At 35.1% G+C, this 20,124-nt stretch overlaps 1 protein-coding gene across 1 annotated transcript; it reads right to left on the reverse strand.

The window, feature by feature from the left end:
* Positions 1–4,103: 4,103 nt before the first annotated feature.
* LOC114745566 (serine acetyltransferase 1, chloroplastic-like) lies at positions 4,104–5,430 on the reverse strand. The gene has a single exon (XM_028933726.1). It carries the CDS (start codon positions 5,353–5,355, stop codon positions 4,369–4,371), a length of 987 nt encoding a protein of 328 aa, XP_028789559.1. The 5' UTR covers positions 5,356–5,430; the 3' UTR covers positions 4,104–4,368.
* Between the last annotated feature and the right edge of the window lie 14,694 nt (positions 5,431–20,124).

Raw genomic sequence — 20,124 nt, forward strand, 5'->3', positions numbered from 1 at the left:
ATCTCCTGGTTTGATTCGAATCTGATGGTAACCACTGCGAAGATCAAGCTTGGAGAACCATTTAGATCCAGACACTAAATCAAGTATGTCCTCTAACCTTAGTATCGGAAATCTGTACTTGACAATTATCTTGTTGATAGCTCGGCTATCAACACACATTCTCCACGAGCCGTCTTTCTTCGAAGTCAGAAGGGCAGGGACAGCATAAGGACTGAGGCTATGCTGGATATAGCCCTTCTCAAGTAAGCCGTTAACCTGACGATTGAGCTCTTCCCGGTCTTTAGGGTTCATCCCGTAGTGTGGAAGGTTGGGGAGCTGTGATCCTGGAACCAAATCGATTGCATGCTCGGTGTTCCTCATGGGTGGCAAGTTAGGAGGTAACTCCTTAGGTGCAACATCTTTAAACTCGTCCAAGAGTTGGGTCACTTCTTTTGGAAGGCTATCAGGTGTTGGTGCAGAAGGAGAGAGGACTTTGGAAACAACGGCAAGGATGACATCAACCTCTCTACTTTCTTCGATGAACTGCTTCTCTCTAAGGAGGTGAAGGTTGATAGGCTTAGAGGTGGATCCTTTCGTGGGGGCTGGACCCTTTGCTTTAGGCTTAGGCTTCGCAGGACGAAGTAAGATGGTCTTGCCCTCATACTTAAAGATGTGGTTCTTTGCTCGACCTTGGATAGTGACATCATGGTCATATAGCCACGGGCATCCTAAAAGCATGTGAGACACATCCATAGGGATCACGACACACAAAACATCTTCCTTGTAGTCGCCCAAATGGAGTGGGACACGACATTGCTCAGTGATAAGCAATGAAGTGTTGTTGACCCATACAACTCTGAAAGGCTTAGCAATTTGCTCTATCTTAAGTCCAAGGTGAGCAACACCTTGACTAGATATCACGTTCCTTTCACTTCCACTATCAATAACCAACTTGCATGACTTATCACCGCACTTCACGAAGGTGTGGAAGATGCTGTTCTGTTTCCATGAGTCATCTGGCGTTGGGACAGTCAGGAGGCATCGCATCACTCTAAGATGACCTGATGGCATGCCATCACAATTAATTTCTTCGTCCACATCAGAAGGAATATCGACAGGGTCGATGATGACATCTGGCTCGCTCTTGAGTAGTGCATCATCTTGAGATTCGATAAGCAACGCACGTTGCGAGCACTTTGAAGCGATGTGTCCCTTAGAGTGACACTTGAAACACTCTATCGATGAGCTACCTGTGCGAGTGTTTGAGGCTGATGACTCTCTTGGTCTAGAAGTGCTTGGCCCTGAAAGTTGTTGACTTACCCGTTGATTGGCCAAAACAGTAGAGCTACGTGTTGGACGAGACTCTAATCCAGAGAAGTTGGGACGCCTGAAGGAGGGATACTTAGGTAGGGAGTCAATGTCGATAGCCTTATGATATGCTTCTTCTAAAGTGTAAGGACGGTTTACTCTAAGCTCCCTCTGTATGTCATCCCTAAGGCCGCTGATGAACCTCTCAATAACCACAAAACTCGATTCATTTAAGTCATTGCGGATCAGAAGGTCATCGTATCGAGAGACGTAGTCGGCTGCCGATGAGGTTCCCTGCTTGAGGCTATTCAATTGGTTGAAAAGCGTGCTTAAGTGACTGACCAGCACGTACTTTTCCTTAAGCTTCAACTTCATCTCCTCCCAAGTAGTGACAAGAGGTTGCCCTAAGCGTTCAAGGTTCGCTTGGATGTACTGCCAATACTTCCTTGCAGATCCTACGAGCTTTATCTTGGTAAAACGAACGCACTATATGTCACTCATATTGTACCACTTGAAGTAGTCGTCCATGGTGGCTAACTAATCGAGGAAGGCATTCGCGTCTAAAAGACCATCAAAGTCAAGTGCCTCAACTTTAACCCTCTTTGTCGCATCATCATTGTAGTCTTGCCGAGGGGTGTCTCGGTATCGTCTGGGCAGCCACGGGTCTCGTCCATACCTAGGGCGCGCGGCATATCCTCCATAGGTTCGTCGGTTCACAACATGGGATTCGTAGTGAGCCTCTGTCCCCTGCTCATCCCATGGGTTGTCCTCTTCCTCGAACTGTGGGGGAAGGGTCTCAACGTGTAGCGTTTTAGTCTGCAAGTTTCGCGAACCTATAGGCAGTTCGGAGCCTCTAGTGTGAGATGGTCCAACGGTGTTGGGCTTAAGCTGCGCTTGATTGATCTTAGGGACATTTCCAAGAATCCCTTCTGCACCCTTACTAGAGACCTGCCTATTAATTCTTAGGAGAGAATCTCTAATTTCTTGCTGGTAGGTCCTAAGCTCTTGATTAGATACCTTAAGCTCCTAGGTAGTGGCTCTAAGCTCTTGATATTAGGAGTTATATTCTTGCTTAACCTCGGCCAATGATTCCTTAAGGCATTTAGTGATTTCATTCAGTTTCAATTCAAAAGCTTGAAGTCTCTGGTCCATTTAGGATTGAAGGGAGCTGATACGAGGTTCTAGGGATTGCAGTGCTAGGTCTAAGGTGTCTTGTCTATTTTCAATATCACGAATTGTCATGCAATAGCTAGGCAAAAATTAACAGCAAATAATGAAGCAAGTAAGAAGCTACTAAAATGAAAATAAATTCTTCTTTTTCTCTCTCTTTTTTTTCTTTTTTCCCCTCTTTTTTTCCTCTCTCTTTTTTTTCCTTCTCTCTCTCTCTTAAGCTACTAAATAATATTTAAAAATAATAACAAAAATATATATAGAAGCAATCAAAAACAACACAATAATAAGATAAAGTAATCTAGCAATAACAAGGACCCAAAGTAATAACAAGTAACCTCCAATATACTAAAAGTCACAGTAATTAATTAGAGGGTCGATTGGGCCTTACCGGCGTAGCTTTACGACACCAAAAATTTACCCTAGTGGTTCTAGGAAGTAACACTCGGATTTAGGAAGGTCCACGGTTGAAGAAATGGCTGAAAACAGGGTCAAAAAGCTGAAAAATCGTGAACTGGACGAACAGGGGACGGCGGCGCGTGGATTCCACGCGCAGATCCTTCTTCCGGCGCGTAGCGGCACGTCGGAGCTCTGTTGATGGTGAAACTTCGGTGTTTGGCCGTGTTCCTCTAGACGAAGGCAATGGTGGTAGTTTAGTGGCAAACGGAAGTCGGAAGAGCGAGATCTGGGCCTTCAAAGTGAAGCTGCGCAGAGGGAGTTCAGCTGAATCGTGGAGGCTGTTTTTGGTGGTTTCTGGTTGTGAAACCTTGAGATCTGGACGGATTGTTGCCTACGGTGAGAATGGAAGTGGCGGCACAGTGAACGGTCGTCAGAAAATGAGTGAACAATGGTGAAGGAGCAGCGGCTGTGGGTGGTTTTTGCAACAAGGGCGTGTTTGGGGATTGAAAAATGAGTTTGAAAAAGTAGAATGAAGCAATCAACCAGGCTCTGATGCCAAAATTGATGTAGAACAAAAAAGGATTGGAAGGGATGAGAAGTTAGGGAAGAGGAAGAAGAAGAGAGGAGGAGCAGAGAAGTAGGGAGAACAGGAGAAAAACTGATCGATAAATTCCAAATGTCAAGTCTGATTACAAACTGAAACCTTAAACTATAAATAAAGGAAAGAAATAAAATAAATAAAACAAATAAAATGAGGGGAGTGGGGAAGTGAGGTAACTACCCACGATCTAAAATACATAAATAATTAACAAAATAAACAATAATAAAAATAATTAGTTAAATTAAATCTGCATCACGTCCCTTGTGGCTTTTTTTACTTTGAACTGCCTCAAATCATGTTCAATCATTTTGCTCTTATGTTTTGAATCATATCTTTTTTTTTTATGGCTATAAATCTATTTTAACCTTATCTTCATTTCTGCTATTCTAATTTTATGCTCTTTTTTTTAAATTATTATTAGAGCCTAATATTCATACCGTATAAAACAGCTCGTCTTATATGTCTCCGATAAGCCGCAATCAATCATGAACCCAGATCCAAGAACATACCCTCACTGTTCATTGTTCAGTCAAACTTAAGACAGCTAAGGGAAATATAAATAACAAATATCGAGTGACAGACGTCACCATGGGGGGAAATGAATGTAATAGCATCACTATCCATATATCTCTATGAAATATAAGAATTGAAGCAAGCCGTAATATTTGTAAATTATTGATAAATTATGATAATCTCATTGTTATTAACACTCAGCATAATGTACGAGGCACACATCTAGCTGTCTGACAAAAAGTGATTCTGCACCATCAAACATCAAAATTGCTAAACTACGCTCTGCTTTTGATTCCCGCACGACCTTCCCCATCAGAGCACTAAATTTGCTAACAGGAGAACGAAGATTCTCACTTGAACGAACAATTATTGCCTTATGGTTGAAGATTAGCGGCTAATCAAATGACATAGTCAGACCACTCAGAAAAATGTGAAGTATGATCCATAGTGAAACTAGGAATATTGTCCAGCCTTGCAGGATTAGCCTTTCCTCCTAACAATCTAGCTGGGTTTCCAACTGCAGTAGTCATTGAAGGCACATCCTTCAGAACCATAGAACCAGCACCAATCTTAGCACCTTCACCAATCTTTATGTTGCCCAGAATGCAAGTGCTTGCACCTATAAGAACTCCATCGCCAATCTTGGGATGTCTGTCTCCAGAAGCTTTCCCAGTTCCCCCCAATGTCACATTATGCAGAATTGACACATTGTTGCCTATCACTGCAGTTTCTCCTACGACCAAACCTGTTGCGTGATCAAGCAAGATGCCTCTTCCAATTTTTGCACCTGGATGGATGTCTACAGCGAATACTTCAGAAACTCTGTTCTGAATCAGAAGTGCCAATGTTTTTCTTCCCTCAGACCACAATTGGTGAGCGATTCTGTGAGCTTGGATTGCCAGCAAGCCTTTGAAGTTCAGAAAGCAGTGGACATAGCTTATGCAGGCCGGGTCACGCTTTTTCACTGCCCTCAGATCATGCTTTACAGCTTCCACGATTTCTTCGTTTTCATTAAGGATTGAAACGAACAGATCGGTTAGGGTTCCGCTGGGAAGACAGGAACTGCTCAATTTGAGGGAGAGATGATTGGCCAGAGCAGTTTCCAGCGATTGGTGACACAGAATCGAAGCGTGGTAATAGGAAGAAAGAATCGGCTCTCGTTCTACATCTACCCTTGCTTCCTCCAGCATCTTCGCCCAGAGATCATCATCTTCTCCCTCGTGGACAAATTCCTCCATAACAGAACAATCAGACAAGGTAGCCCTACAGAATTTGGCAAAGTGGAAGGAGTGATCGGTGGCGCGTCGCATGTTTAGATTCCGAGAAAGTGAGTCGGATCCGCATATGCCAACCCTTGAAGCGCCTAAACATTCACAAGCAGCCATTGGAGTGAATCAGAGAGAATGAGTTCTTGTGGGAATCGGAAGAAGGCGAAGGGAGAATATTGAGTGGGGACTTGGAAGTGGTGTGTTCTAGAGTCCTCCTTATATATATAAGTGGGAGAGAGCAGCATCATCGAGGCAAGGCGTGCCGCGCAAGAGAGGTGCAGATTCAGTGTTCCTCTTGATTTGACTTCAAAACAACATATCTATGTCACGCATGACATCACCTTCCTTCGTGGAATACAAGATTAATCAACGCATAATTCTTTAAAGCCTCCACCGGCTGCTTGGAACCAGCTATGGACTAATGGTGTTATGGTGCTAAAGGCAGTTATGAACACCAAAAAGGGCCTCATTATTGCGAACTGAAAAGAGATCATGTGAAGATAAACATCAAGTATTTAAATTAGATAACTCAACAAATTATTTAAATTAAAGATAATAAATATATAAAAATGTCATTAATTTTTTTTTTAAAACACATGAGATATGCGGGAGAGAGAATGAGGGCAAAAAAGAAGAAAGAAAATAAGTGAAGAAAAGACATGAGGGAGACATATAATTAATTAAGGATGAAAATAAAAATAAATGATTAAATGATTAGAATATCTTCAAAGTTTTGATGCTTGTATTTTAAACCGGACTAAGTACTAATTTGTATAATTCAAATTAAGTTTTTCTTTTATTTTGAATTCTCTTTCAAAAAATTATATGCATGGGTATAAAATCTAAAACAAAAATAATATTTTAAATTTCAATTTTTTTAAAAAAATTTTTATTTAAGAACGAAGAAAATTCTTTAAAAAATGCCTCTAAAATTTTAAAATCACCAATCAAGAATAACTGCAAAAATATATAATTGTTAGTAAAATGTAGTAGACAAAATTATTTGAAAATTTGAAGTTTAAAGGTATTTTTTTGGAAGATTCTCCCTAAAAATTATTTAAAAATTTAAATTTAGATTGTTGAGACTATATTTGAACGGTACCGGTCTCATCGTAGCAATGTGTTCATAATTAAAAGAGTTAAGATACATTTAGTATCTTGAAATATTTTTTTAGGTATATCTAACATCTCAAAATATTTTGTAGTGCACTAGCACTCTGAAATATTTTTTAAGTGCATCCAACACTATGAAGTATTTTTTTTGTCTTGGTGCTGAATACACTAAAAAATACTTTTAGATACTAGATGCACCTAAAAAGAAATACTTTGAAGTGTTGGACATACCTCAAAAAATATTTCAAGGTATTGAATATATTACAAAATATTTTAAAGCACTAAATATAATTAAAAAATATTTCAAAATACTGAATGTAGCTTGATTCTAATTAAAATGAGTATTGAAAGTAGTCCCCCGGTACACTCACCACCTCTAAATATTTCGCATTGCTCCAAAGTCCAAATCCAATTAGTCCATTTGTTGGTTCTTTTTCCTTCTTCGCAATCGCTCTCTGAAAAGGACTTTATTGACCCATATCACTGATGGCGATGGGCCCACTCATGGCATTCGTGAGGCGGCAAGCTTGGGGGAAGTAAAAATTAGGGATTTTCAGTTTATGCTTTCAAGATTCCATGTAAATAAAAGAACTAAAATTAATTTATCATTCTTTATAATTTTAATTGAATTCTTATAAGTTTTTCTTTTTATTAAGTCCTTATAGGCTCATCAATTATAGATGTTCTTAACGAGAGTTAATGTATATGTCACTAAACGATATGTAAATTGTTACCAAAAAAATGAAATAAAAAGAAGTTTTGTTCAGAAAGTAAAATGATGAAACAAAATTTATTGACATAATAAAAAAAATTATTTTGCTTATAATTGACTCCTTACATATCTATATATAATATGTAATTTGGTTGATTTTGACTTTATTTGGATGCATGTCACATAATCAATTTTGTATGCTGAATGAAAACCATGTCATCAACTACTAATATTGTTTCTCTTATAAATTAATAAATTATTAAGGATCAATATTCATAATTAAAAACATTATATGGATTCAATAAAAAGGGGTAGAAACTATAGTGACAATAAGTTGAAATTATGGAGACTTTCCTGTTAAGTTTCTCCATATAAAATTATTTAACTACCTTAAGTTTGGAGTTAGGAGTTGGTGGTTGGTGATTAGACTTATAACGAGCTATTTTAGATTGGTGTTTGTAATAACTTTGTTGTTTGATGAATGAATGAATACTTCTTCTGGCAAAAAAAAAAAAAAAGACAACTAAAGAATCCATATGTATTATATGATTGGACAATTGGATAGTAAATATATACATAAGTGAAGAAGTTATTTTATTATTATAATTCACGCACTCATTATGTCTTTAATAGAGTATTCGAACTCGTAACTCTAAGTTTAAAAAAAGATTAAACAGACACAATGTTGTTAATCTCTAAGGCCTCGACAAGTAAGTGAAGAAATTATACTGCTTTGGTTTAAAATTATAGAGCATACTCTATGAAATAATATGTTTAAAAATAAGACATTTTTAGGCTTTTAAGGTGTAATAAATACTTTAAAAAAACCCTTAATAAGTATTAAAATTAAGAACTAATATTTATCATGTGAGACACCACATTAAGTTAAGGTAAACATGAAAGATTTATAGTTTTTAATGATATTAACTGATTTATTGGGATCTAAATTGATTAAAAAAATGTCTCATAGGATTTTTTAATAAAAGACTGATATTAATAAGAAAAATGCAACATTATATATACATAATTGAAGAAAAACAGTAAAAAATAAAATTAGCAAAAAGAGAAAATTAAACGAGGGATTAATAGCTACAACATCTAAAGTAGAAAATAATTTACAGACAAAAAGGATTTTGTGAATGATGATTCTAGTTGCTCCTTCTACTGAGTTACCAATCTCTGCTAGTTGTTTGATGGAAGCCAAAACCTGTAGTGATTGATCATCAGAAAAGAAGACTGGAGAATTAACAATCCAACTAAGAGAAGATTGCAAACATTATAATTGAAAGAATGATCCCCAAAGTCTATGAATCGATTGAAAGTATTAAAGAGTCTGGCCATGCAAACAAATCCTTGAATGATGGCTTTGCTTCTGGTTTTAACTTTATTTAAGATGATAGCCTAAGGAGAGAGTTGGAGTCAAAGAAGAACTTTCCATATTAAGAGAAAAAGCCATATTCGAGAATAAGATAGCATGTTTGATCTCTTCAAGCAACAGAAGGATTTGATATATATATATATATATATATTCTCATAAAGGGCAATGTTTCCCTTCCTCCAAATAATGTTAATAAGAATAATAATACCCTTAATAAGATACAGATGATTGTCCTGATACAAATTAGAAAGGCTATTCTTTAACCACATAGGAAAGTGCTGAATGCTAATGTTATCAAATTTATTGAGAAAGCATTCAAATCAAATTGCTCTGGGGAAAGGGCAAATAAAGATTAAATGATCTATAGATTCCTCTTGATGACCAAATAAGCATGGCTCAGTTGTGTTGAGGTGATGTTGTTGAAGAATATCATAGGATGGTAAAGCACTGTGTAAGAGTTTCTCAACAAGCAAGAGAAATTTAACAGGCAGAGATATAGACCACAAGAATTTCCAAAGGGTATCTTGAACACCAAAGAGGTGTCGCCTCAGACATAAAGAATATCCACTTTTAACCATGTATATTCCGGACTTATTTCCCTTCCAAGAAATTTGATAAGGGATATTTACAAAGGAAAGGGCAATGTTGGTAATAGTTAGCAACATGAGGATGGTATAAGGAACGTGCCAGTCTATGATTCCATTGAATCAGACTCCAACCAAAGGAATTATGCATTAGGAGATTAGCCACTACTTGAAGATGAGCAAGAGAGGCAGATCCTGATTGCACCGGCCACCGTAAAGGTGGTTAAGAGTATGGAAGATCCATTTTCCACTTTCCATTTAAGGTTATTAACAATGATATCAATATGTTAGTTATTCTTGACCATATTCAAGAAGAGTTGTATGGCTTCTAATTAATGACTGAAGCTTGATGATCAATGTATTTTACCTTCAAAGAGGTCGCAAGAAGAGACGGATGAGATGAAGAGATGATTCTCCAAACTTGTTTAGAAATTAAGGCTTTATTGACCAAATGAGAAGCTTGTAAGCCTAAACCACCCTCATCAATAAGCAAGAAAAGATTATCTTTTCAGAAGCAAATGAATCTTCTACACATCACCTGTGACTCTTCAGAAGAAATCTATGCAATGAGAGTCAATACGATTACATATGTTTTATAGTTTTAAATGGTGGGCATAATTTTCAAGAAGTATATCAATTCTAATTATTTATGTCCTTTGTACAATAAGCTAAACTTCTAGTAGGTTTTATCTCTTTTACACAGTTAAAAATAAACTATAATCAATGTATGTTTTACTTTCGTAATATTTTATCACTTCAAACTCACCGTTAACCTACTCATTATTCTTAAAATGCTTATGTTTGCTTTTGAAAACATTGAACTTCTAGAATTTTAAAAAAAGAAATATAAAGAAGCAATCAGTAAGTCACCAAATATAACATCCTAAAATTCTAAGTCAAGATTTAGTGATATTTAAGCTTGAATTGAAGGGGAAAAGCTAAGTGATTCACTACTACAAAAAATACTTTTAACGACGTCATTTTATGGCGGTTAAAAAGAAAAACACCATTAAAAAAAGGGCAGTGACATTTTTATAATTAAAGGGTAGTAGTGAAAAGTATTTTTTAACAATGGTTATTAATATAACTATCGTTAAAAATACTTTTCATAGTGATTATTAATATAACCGCCTTGAAAAGTGATCCTGTAGGTTTGAATAAATCCAATCGTATGTTAAGTTTCAGAGTTTTCACTGTTGTGCCGTGGTCCCTTCTTCTACCCTACCACTCAAACAGCATTTTCTAGCAAAACCTCACAGTATACCATTGTTTTTGGCCCTCTGTTCGTCATGTTTTGCCTCGTCGCCGTGTTTTGTTTTTCAAACTTGCCTCTTCTCGCATTTTACTTGTCCTCCACATCGTGACTTTCCTCTTCATTTATTCTCTTCATTTTTTCTTATTATTTTGGATGTTTGATTATATAAATTTGTAATATATCAAATAGGTTGATTGATTTTACATTTTGGACATTTTGCATTGTTTATTTTGAATATCTTCTATGCTTAGAGGGTTGGTTGGTGACATTTAGAATTAGAAAACTACAATTACTTCTTATACACGGCATTAGTAACATGTTTAAATCTTCAAAGTTAATTAATTTTTAAGTTTTGTAATTTTTTTAATAATTTTTGATATTTTATTTCGAATTTTCATCATATTTTTGTGATAAACTTTGACATTTACCAATAAATAATTTGTCAAGTGTTTGGCCAATTTTTTTTATGAACTTTGATTAATGATAAAGTGTTGTTTAAAATTTCATAGTAAATGAATATCATTTGTGCTCCTGTTTTGGATTTAGAAGTTTTAGCTTTAGGAATCTTTATTTATTGAATTAGTTTGAGATTGTTGCTTTTGTTTTGTTAGTTATAATTGTTCAAATTTGTCTTGTATTTGTTTCTTAGATTGTTGGTTAGTTGATTGATTGATTTGTGCTTTGTTTAAATTATTTGGGATTCCTTATATTTAAGGGAAAACTCCGTCAAAATTTTTTTAAAACAAAAAAGGCATTCCCTTTAACTTGTAATTAAGTGTTAGTCAATATTAATTTATTGACTAACACTTAATCATTTTATTTATTTGAATATTCAAACAAAGTAATTAGAATTAAACTTGACAACTTTGCTCATTGACTTTGTAGAACAACGAATTGTAGTTAGATAAAAGTTAGAAGAATATAATGAGCAAACAATATGAGGATAAGGTTGAAAAGTTTTTTGAGTTTGCTCAAAGAAATGCTCCTAACAAAAGAGATTATTTGTATTGTTGTCCCTATGTCAAATGCTTAAACAATAGTTGGTGGAGTATTCTTGAGATAAGAGAGCATCTTATCTGTGATGAGATAAATTTAAGGTAACAAATTGATATGACATGGCGAAATTAGAAAAACTACTTTGTCTGAAAAGGAGAATGTTGTGAATGATAGTTTTGGTGATGGTATTTCAGATATGTTCCATCATATAAGGTCCGAGTTCTCTACCTAGTTCTCTCCCACATGTGAAAGCTTGCTTAGTGATGTAGAGACATCTTTGCACCCAGGGTGTAAAAATGATTACACAAGGTTGACAACCGTGTTGAAGTTGATGAACTTAAAGACAAGAAATAGTTGGATCGATACTAGTTTCACTGAATTGCTGGAGTTGTTGAGTGATATTCTTCTCAAAGGGAATTTACTTCCAAAAGGAATGTATGAAGCAAAGAAATTTTGTGTCTGATGGGTTTGGAATATAAGAATATACATACGTGCCTTAATGACTACATATTATTTAGAAATGAATATAAAGGGTTGAATAAGTGCCCTAAATGTTGTACTCCAAGATACATAGTGAAGAAAGACGATGGTGAATGTGATGAAATGACCAAATGTCCTTCTTTAAAGGTGTTGTGGTATCCTCCAATAATACTATAGTTTAAGTATTTATTTACTAATATCACAGAAGCAAAGAATTTGAGATAGCATTCTGATGAGAAAATATGTGATGGAAAACTTTCTTACCCAGCAGATTCTCCTCAATGGAAAGTAATAGATCAAAAATTTTCTCAATTCAGTAATACGAACAGAATTAATCTATATGGTAATCTCAATAACACACATACAAATAACCATCGTTAAAAGTCAGACTTTTCACAGGGGTTATTATTTTAAAACTACTGTGGAAAGTTAATTTTTCATGGCCGTTTATAACCGCCATGAAATTCTTTGCTTATAACATCAACAGTATTCACTGCGTCTCAAAAATCATTGTGAGAATCCCTTTTCAACCTTTATTGAAAGTCTTTTTTACAATAGTGATTAAACCTTGAATTGTATGGGAATAAAAGTGAATATTTTGTCTGAGGTTATTTTAGGCATCAAAATACAAAAGATGATTATTGAAAGCCACATCTTTTAGACTTTTCATGACAGTCTTGAAATTTGGACATTTTAAAGATTTAAACAATAATATGTGTTAATGATTTTTTTTATTTAAAAGTAGGGATTTCAGCCTTTCTAATGAATCCTAATTTCCAAATTTTGAAAATGTATAGAATTAATTATGAATTTTTAAAGTTAGGCCACTTTGTTATTTATAAAATTTTGAAGTCATCATTTTCAAGGATCAAATAATAATATTGTTTAATAATTCATTTTCTATTGCAATCTAAACATTTTAACTTTTCAAAAAGTCTTAATTTGTAATTTGTGGATATCTATGGAATTAGTTTTGAAGTCGAGCCATCTTGTTTGTGCCGTTGGCCATAATGAACACACAAAATCTATTATAAATCATATCCAAAAACATAAAAAACAAAAGGGTTTTTGAGAGGTGGTGACTTGGGCTCTCTAAGAGCTTTGACTTTTGACCTAGGAGGAGCATTTTTTTTAGGTTCGTAACATCTCAATAAGTGATTCCAACCTTTTTTCCACCTATCTTTTTTAGTTTTTCAGATTTAAAGTTTTGCAAATCTTGGGTTTGAGTAGAATTTGAAATGGGCTAAAATTTCACCAAATATTTTGAGTTCAAATGAATTATTGGGATCAGATTAAGTGTTTAATTGGCTTAATTTTTGCTGGAATTTATTTTTGTGAAGATTTAAGCTAGGGTTTGGTTCTTGAATTAGGATTTTGATTATTTTTGATTATGTGATGATTGAAACTGAGGTTCGAGGATTGGGTTATGTTAATATGAGTTAGAATTGATAGTCAATTGGTTTAGAATATTGATTTGAATTAATTTTCAAATGTGGTTATTTTTAAAGATAAACCCTAGATGAAAAATTAGGGCTTTTGATTGATAGTCAATTAAATATTCTTATGAGTTGTGGGACCTTTTGAGATGATTTATTGAGTTTGGTTTGTTTAATTTGAAGTTGAGAGGAGTTGAGGGTTAAATTAGGATTTTGAGTCCTCAATTGTCATTATTAACTACCTTATTATTTGTTTATTCATATGTGGTGATGGCGTTTTTGTGCACAGGGCATCTTGATTGTGGTAAGCTATCATCGCTTAAACAAGAGGTAACCACTTTTTACTCATTATATATGCTAATATGTTGTTTGTGAATAGTTTTATTACTTTGAAAGATATGTTAACATGCACTTGAAATTATGTTCACATAATGGAATTAAATAAGTCTTGTAGAGTTGGATTTTGAAAATGCAGTCCTTTGAGTTCATGATATCATGTTATCACTATGGGCTTTGATTTGGATTTTATGGAATGTATTCTTGAGTATAATGCATATGATAAAAATTAGTGAGTGATCTATATCTATCATCGTCATGTGATGAGTGTCTCTATTAATGCATAATTGTTGGCTCCTTATGTTCCCACAAAGTAAGGAAATGGCCTCTATAGGCCTTAAGATTTCTTTATATCCCTATAGTGAGGAGTCACATTTTTGGCTCTTTCTCTTAGAGTGAGACATTGGCCTTTTAGGCTTTTGCTTCCCCTATAGTAAGTGAATGTGGTTATAGGGATTGAATATGCATAATGGCATTTATTTATGAACTATGATTTTGTATAATCAATATATGAGTTTGAGAGCTTAACACCTCACAAGTACGTGTTGGTATGTTTTCAGGTGACAGTTCTAATGTTGCGCCACCAGGGAAGAATTCAGAGACCTAAGCTTTTATAACTTCTTGTATTACCTTTCTCTCTTATGTACTCTTATGTATGTGCTAATGGGTTATATATTGCCACCTAGGGCCCCTTCCTTTGCATACTCTATGTTGTTGGATGTTTGATTTTTGACTTTTACTTTGTTCACTAGATTATTGTTATTGTTGAGTGCTGATAGTAGGTTGGAGGCTTTTAAAATTACACATGTGGCTATTGTGGATCCACGTTAACTATTATGCCATATTATGCGTATTATTCAATAACATGGTTGTGAAGTGGGCTTTGGTTTGCTATTCCTGGGTTTGATGCTTAAAGGCTCATCTTGAAATGTTTAAAAATGTGTTAATTGTGTTAAAGAGGGGCTTATTTTTTATTACCATGTTGGTGGGGCAAAACTCTTTCTAACACATGGTTTTGTACGTTACGGTAATATGAAATTTCTGCATTCATGTATGCTTTTAAAAGTATATTTATTCCTTCTTATAACCATTATTTCATATGAATATTAACAGGGTTTTAAATATTCATGATAAACTTCCTAAATCATTAATGATTTCTTTGGCATCATGGATTTTCTTTGAAATAAGTTGAACCTTTTCTACTACGATAGCTACTTTAACTGTTTTTCTTTTCTACCATAGTAACAATTAAAAGAGCTTTAAAGTAAGTAAATAATCCTTGGTTTTAGGAGCTTCTGAGAGATAATGCCACTACAAGTCACTGAGGTAACCTAATGTCTCACAACGTTTGCACCCTTTTGGGTGTTGAAAGAATCTCTGATACAAAAAAATCAAAGATATACAACTATGACAAAGATAAACGTGGATTGGTGATAGATCCAAAAAGAAAAAAAAAAGAAGAAGAAGAGAAGAACACAACATCAAAAGTGAAGGCGCATCCAAAAACGTTAAAAGAGAACATCAATAACAAACAACTGAGAAGAAAGCAAGCAAAAACAAACATAAGCATGTTATGAGAGCCTAAGTAAGGCTACAGGAAATCAGAGAGTCATTTGTTGATGACATGAATCTTTTGGCTGAAGATTGGCAAAAACCCAAAGACTATAGATACCAACATAACCATTATTCCTGCTACTAGGTTTTACTCTGCAACACTTGACTGCCCTATCTAAACACTTGAATCCTTGATGTAATGCCTTAGAAAGCAAGGGTAATATCTTCTTTTCTTATGTAAAACCGAAACTATATGATAGAAGGATATATGTAAAAGTACCAAGACAAACGAGTTGAGCTTCCTCATACTCATATTAGTGAGAGAAATTCACATAGCGACACCTTGTGCTTGCTGAATTGGAAGTGATATGATGATTAAGTACCCATTTGGATCAGTGATTGGAAAAGCAACTTATAGGAAAAGTAGCTTATTAAAAAGTAAAGTTGGTAAAAGTTAAATTGGATAAGCTGAATTGTGTTTAAATTAGAGTTCAGAAAAGTTAGTTTGCAAAAGTGAGATTGGTAAAAGCTTGTTTGGATTATAGTTGAGTAAAAGCAAGTTTGGCTGAGAAATTACCAAAATGGGTATTAGTTTTAATAAATAATGAAACATGATAAAAAATTGACTTCACATAATACAATGAAATTAAAATAATTTAATATGAAGAAGTCAAATTTAATGAGTGAATTAAATTTTAAAATTTTAAAGAAATCATAAAAAATATTTTAAATATAAAGGGAAACATGGAAGAAAAAAAAGAATTGAGATAATATAATGAAGAAGTAAAATTTAATGAGTGAATTAAAATTGAAAAATTTAGAGAAATTATTAAAAAATGTGCGTGATTGGAGATGCCATAAACATATACCTAGAGGCGGTGAGGGAAATTCGGAGATGAATTTGCAATAGCACTACCAAATATACGAGCATCATGTGCAGATCCCTCCCATCCTTTCAAGACAAAAGTGAAATACATATCCCAATCACATACAGCCATGACATTTTGTGATGGGTTTCCCTTTCTACCAATAAATTTATCTCGTTGTGCAGCGGGAAGAACACATGGTATGTGAGTGTCATCAATTGCTCCGATTGCGTCCTTAAAAAATGGATAATAACATGGATCATTCTCAATTTTTCTATGAGTTCCACGAAATGTAGGATCTATGGGTCGAATAAGTTCACTCGATATGCTAAGGCAAGCTTGCAATACATTGTGAAAGTGCCTACTTACACTTTCCCCTGAACGTTGAAATCGTTCCTAGATCATCCTATTGCATTGTCCATGTGCAACCGTGTTTAAAAACATCGCGACCATTTCTTCAATTCCTACGTACTTAGACTTTCGTAAACCATGTTCCTCCAATTTAGTACATAAGAGGTGGAAAACATGTTTATCCACTCTAAACATTTTAGGACATCGATCATCATGGCCATTCATAATGCCTTGTACCCATAAATTTTCTATCTGCTCACTAGTTCTGTAGGGTTGTTTAAACATATACATTTCACAGTAATGACCAACCAATGTACCTACTGCTTCATATTGTGTTAATTCCTCATTAATCATGGATAACCATCTTAAATGGTCATCTTCATTCCCTTGTGAATCATTATTCCAATTCCTCAAAGTATCTTCATTCCATGGTGAATCATCATTCCAATTAGCCATTTCTGGAGTTAACCTTGTAACTATGATGACAACAAAGTGTAAGCATTATAAGGACTATACTAAACAAAGTGTAAATAATTTTCATACTGCAAACAAAAAAACCAAACACATAGATGACAAGTAAAAATTAGCATAAATAGATTACATAGTCATTAATAAAGTTCCTACAACAGGTCACATCAGTTCAGATTCAAACAGCAATCAGTTCAAGTTAACAAGTGCAATAACAACAGTGAAATAACTAAGTCCTAAACTAAATCCTAATCTACAGGTCCCTTCCATGTGTCTAGGTCTTGTGCTACCAGTAGTAACCACGCCAACAACTTGCTTCTATCATGCATAAACCCCAAATAGGGTCGCTTAGCCCACCTCAACCACGTAAGCATCTTGGCACATGCATAATATAGTTGATTGTTACCATTACGCTCCTTAAGGGTAGTCAGGTGCGCCAAAACCTTGTCAACTAGTTGGGGATCTTCAACCAATGCTGCTGCTCGCTTGTCAGAAGCAGCTGCTATAACACTAAGGCTATCAGAAATTTTAGTAGACGCAGCAACTTTTTTCTTCTTCTTTTGCATCAGACGTCTCACTCCTCTTCCTCTTTCCATAGCTTCCTGAGCCACTAGGTCCATTATTCGCGGGGTTGTTTAAGTTGCAACCGGCAAAATCATCTGTGAACCCTCTACTGGTTGTTAAGTCAACACCGAAATTTTCATCCTCATTGTCCCTCGACCTTTCCTGTTAGTCCAGACCGACTCTATAAACATCCTCCTCCTCTTCTGTGTCAGCCTGTGTCATAAGTACCGGCTGGGACTGTGAGGCTGATGGTGCATACATATAGTCTCCCGAAGCCACAACATCGTTGAATATTTTCTACAAATCTGATGTAAACATCAACCCCTGATATCTAAATTTCTTGAAATTAGGGTCCACCTACATTACATTAACATAATTAGGCATAATTAAGCGAAGTCTAAACGGATATTCAAAATTAAAACTCAACCAATGCAAATAGTTACTAGTAATTTTCGTTGCCATCACTCATCAGAGGCCAACACTTTATTTGTGACTACATCATAACCAATTCCAGTCTCTCCAGGCATCAATTTATTCTACAACTTCCAATCTTTTCTCAATATATCAAATCTATTCTTTAATTGCCACTTGTCATACTTTCTCCTACTCCTTTCCTAAAACTTCTTTTTAATTTTCTCCTAACCAGGCTTTGTAAACAATATTTCTTGTCGTTCCTTGTGCACTATTTGCTTAGCTCAAACATCGATTAGAATCTTTGTTGTGTAAGGATCCCATGTCGCTTTTCCCTTATCATTGTCCATTTCTCTATGCCTTTTGATCGAGAGAACACTAATTGAATCAACCAAAACCCTAAATATGTAATAATAAAAGCCATATTATGTAATCACCAAACAAACATATACATTATTTTCTTAATATTATAGTAAATGTTTTTGTTATCAAAGCTCCAATTATTATTATGAAGTCGTAAAATATTAATTAAGACATTGTAATTGCAAAAGCTGTTTAGTTTTCTTATTCAAAATTTTTTAAGTTATAAATATTTAATCAGTGGTAATTGGTTATGAAAATTTTTTCAAAACTAAATTTATTAATTATTTTTCTTATTGTTTGAAAAACAATTGTTCATCTTTGAATTGGAGATGCCATATTTTAATAGAAACTTAGTTAGGGAAGACAATTTAGTAGTTAATTGCGCTATCAAAAACTTAATTAAAGGGGAAAAATAGTTTTAAAATTAGTTTCTTCAGTCTATGCAAGCTGTTCACATAAAACCATTGAAGTCATAAAAATTAATATATTAGGAACAATAAGCCTTTTAATTTTGACATAGAATTTTCCCTGCTTAATGGATAAGTATTTGCTACTAATGGGAAAGTCTTTTTCATATGAAATTGCAAATTGAGGTTATTGGATTTACACTAACGAAAACCATTAATTTTTTGTACATTTTTCTTTCAAAATTCCAACAGCATTGTGACCGAATGATTAGTGTAACACAATCTCATATACACATATACACAAGCTCATATGCGTGTATACACAATCACATATCCAAAATAATCATCACAAGTTCTACGTAGATCCATTGCTTCAACAGACAGCCGTTAATTCACCTCAACAACTCGGACAAAATGACCAAAACCACGAGGGGGGAAATTAGACCACCGGCGAGCAGAAGCAGACAACCACGAAAACCAGAAGGAAAAAAATAAAAACAACCATCGGCCAGCAGAAACAGAGGACCACAAAAACTAGAAGGAAAAAGAATATAAAAAAACCATCGGCGACCAACATGGAGGAGAACTCTTGATTAAACCAATTTTCAGGCTTTAACTTTAAGGCTTCCACCGACGACCAAAGACAACGACAACAAATTCAACCACGGGATCAAACCAGAAAAGACAGAAAAAAATTACCGCCCAACTTGCAACAAATCAAACCAACCAAAGGTTGTTAGAGGTAGATTTGACAGTGCATCAAACTAGCAAGGCAAGATCTCCACACACAGGAAAGCACAGGTAGACGGCGACGACCTCGGATGCAGACGACGGGACCAGCTCGGACTTGCGAGGAAGAAGCAGCCTCCATCAGGCCACGCACACCTCACACCCACCACGCTGAGCTCACGACATTGACAAAGTAGAGCTCATGGCAACTAGGGAGGGGCCTTCTGCGAGGTGACTAGCGACGGAGCAAGGGTGGGAGTTATGGGTGAAAAAGAAAGGAAGTGAGGGAGCTCGAGGGAAAAGGCAGATGGGAGAGAAAAAAAAGAAAGGAATCAATTCTCTCTGACATGGCAAAACAGCTAATATTAAGCTCTTTTGAGGGCACGATAAGCTCCTTCTAGGAGCTTATTTCAATTGGGCGTTCAAATAACTTAAAATGGAATAAGCCCAATGAGCTCTAAGCTAACTTAAAATGGAATAAGCCCAATGAGCTCTAAGCTCTACCAAACAGACCCAATCTCTCAATCCAGTTTAGTTTAAAATTTAAACTGCTTTTGGGTCAGCAAACGCTGGCCCAAATAGACTCTAAATTCGTCATAAGGGAAGCCATCCAATTGAGTTGGTTTAGTTGGAGGATCAAATGAGATATTTTCCATTTGAATTAGACATTTCAAATGAATTTAAATAGCCAAAAAAAAAAGAGAAGAAAAATAAGGGTGATGTCATGGCTTACATAGTTCGGTACTGTTGACGTCCAAGGAACATTGATTATGATCACGAAGTATCCACGACATCTCTTTTTCCTTTTCTTTTTAATGAATTGTCGGATTTTTTGTCGTCCTTACTGCTTACACGTGGTTTAAATATTGGGCACAATAAATGT

The sequence above is a fragment of the Neltuma alba genome, unplaced genomic scaffold, assembly GCF_004799145.2.
Source record: "Neltuma alba isolate B1F8T4 unplaced genomic scaffold, ASM479914v2 tig00004710_pilon, whole genome shotgun sequence".
NCBI classification, from domain to species: Eukaryota; Viridiplantae; Streptophyta; class Magnoliopsida; order Fabales; family Fabaceae; genus Neltuma; species Neltuma alba.

Excerpts from the sequence above, each read along its gene's own strand:
- LOC114745566 (XM_028933726.1), bottom strand. The coding sequence starts at position 5,355 with ATGGCTGCTTGTGAATGTTTAGGCGCTTCAAGGGTTGGCATATGCGGA.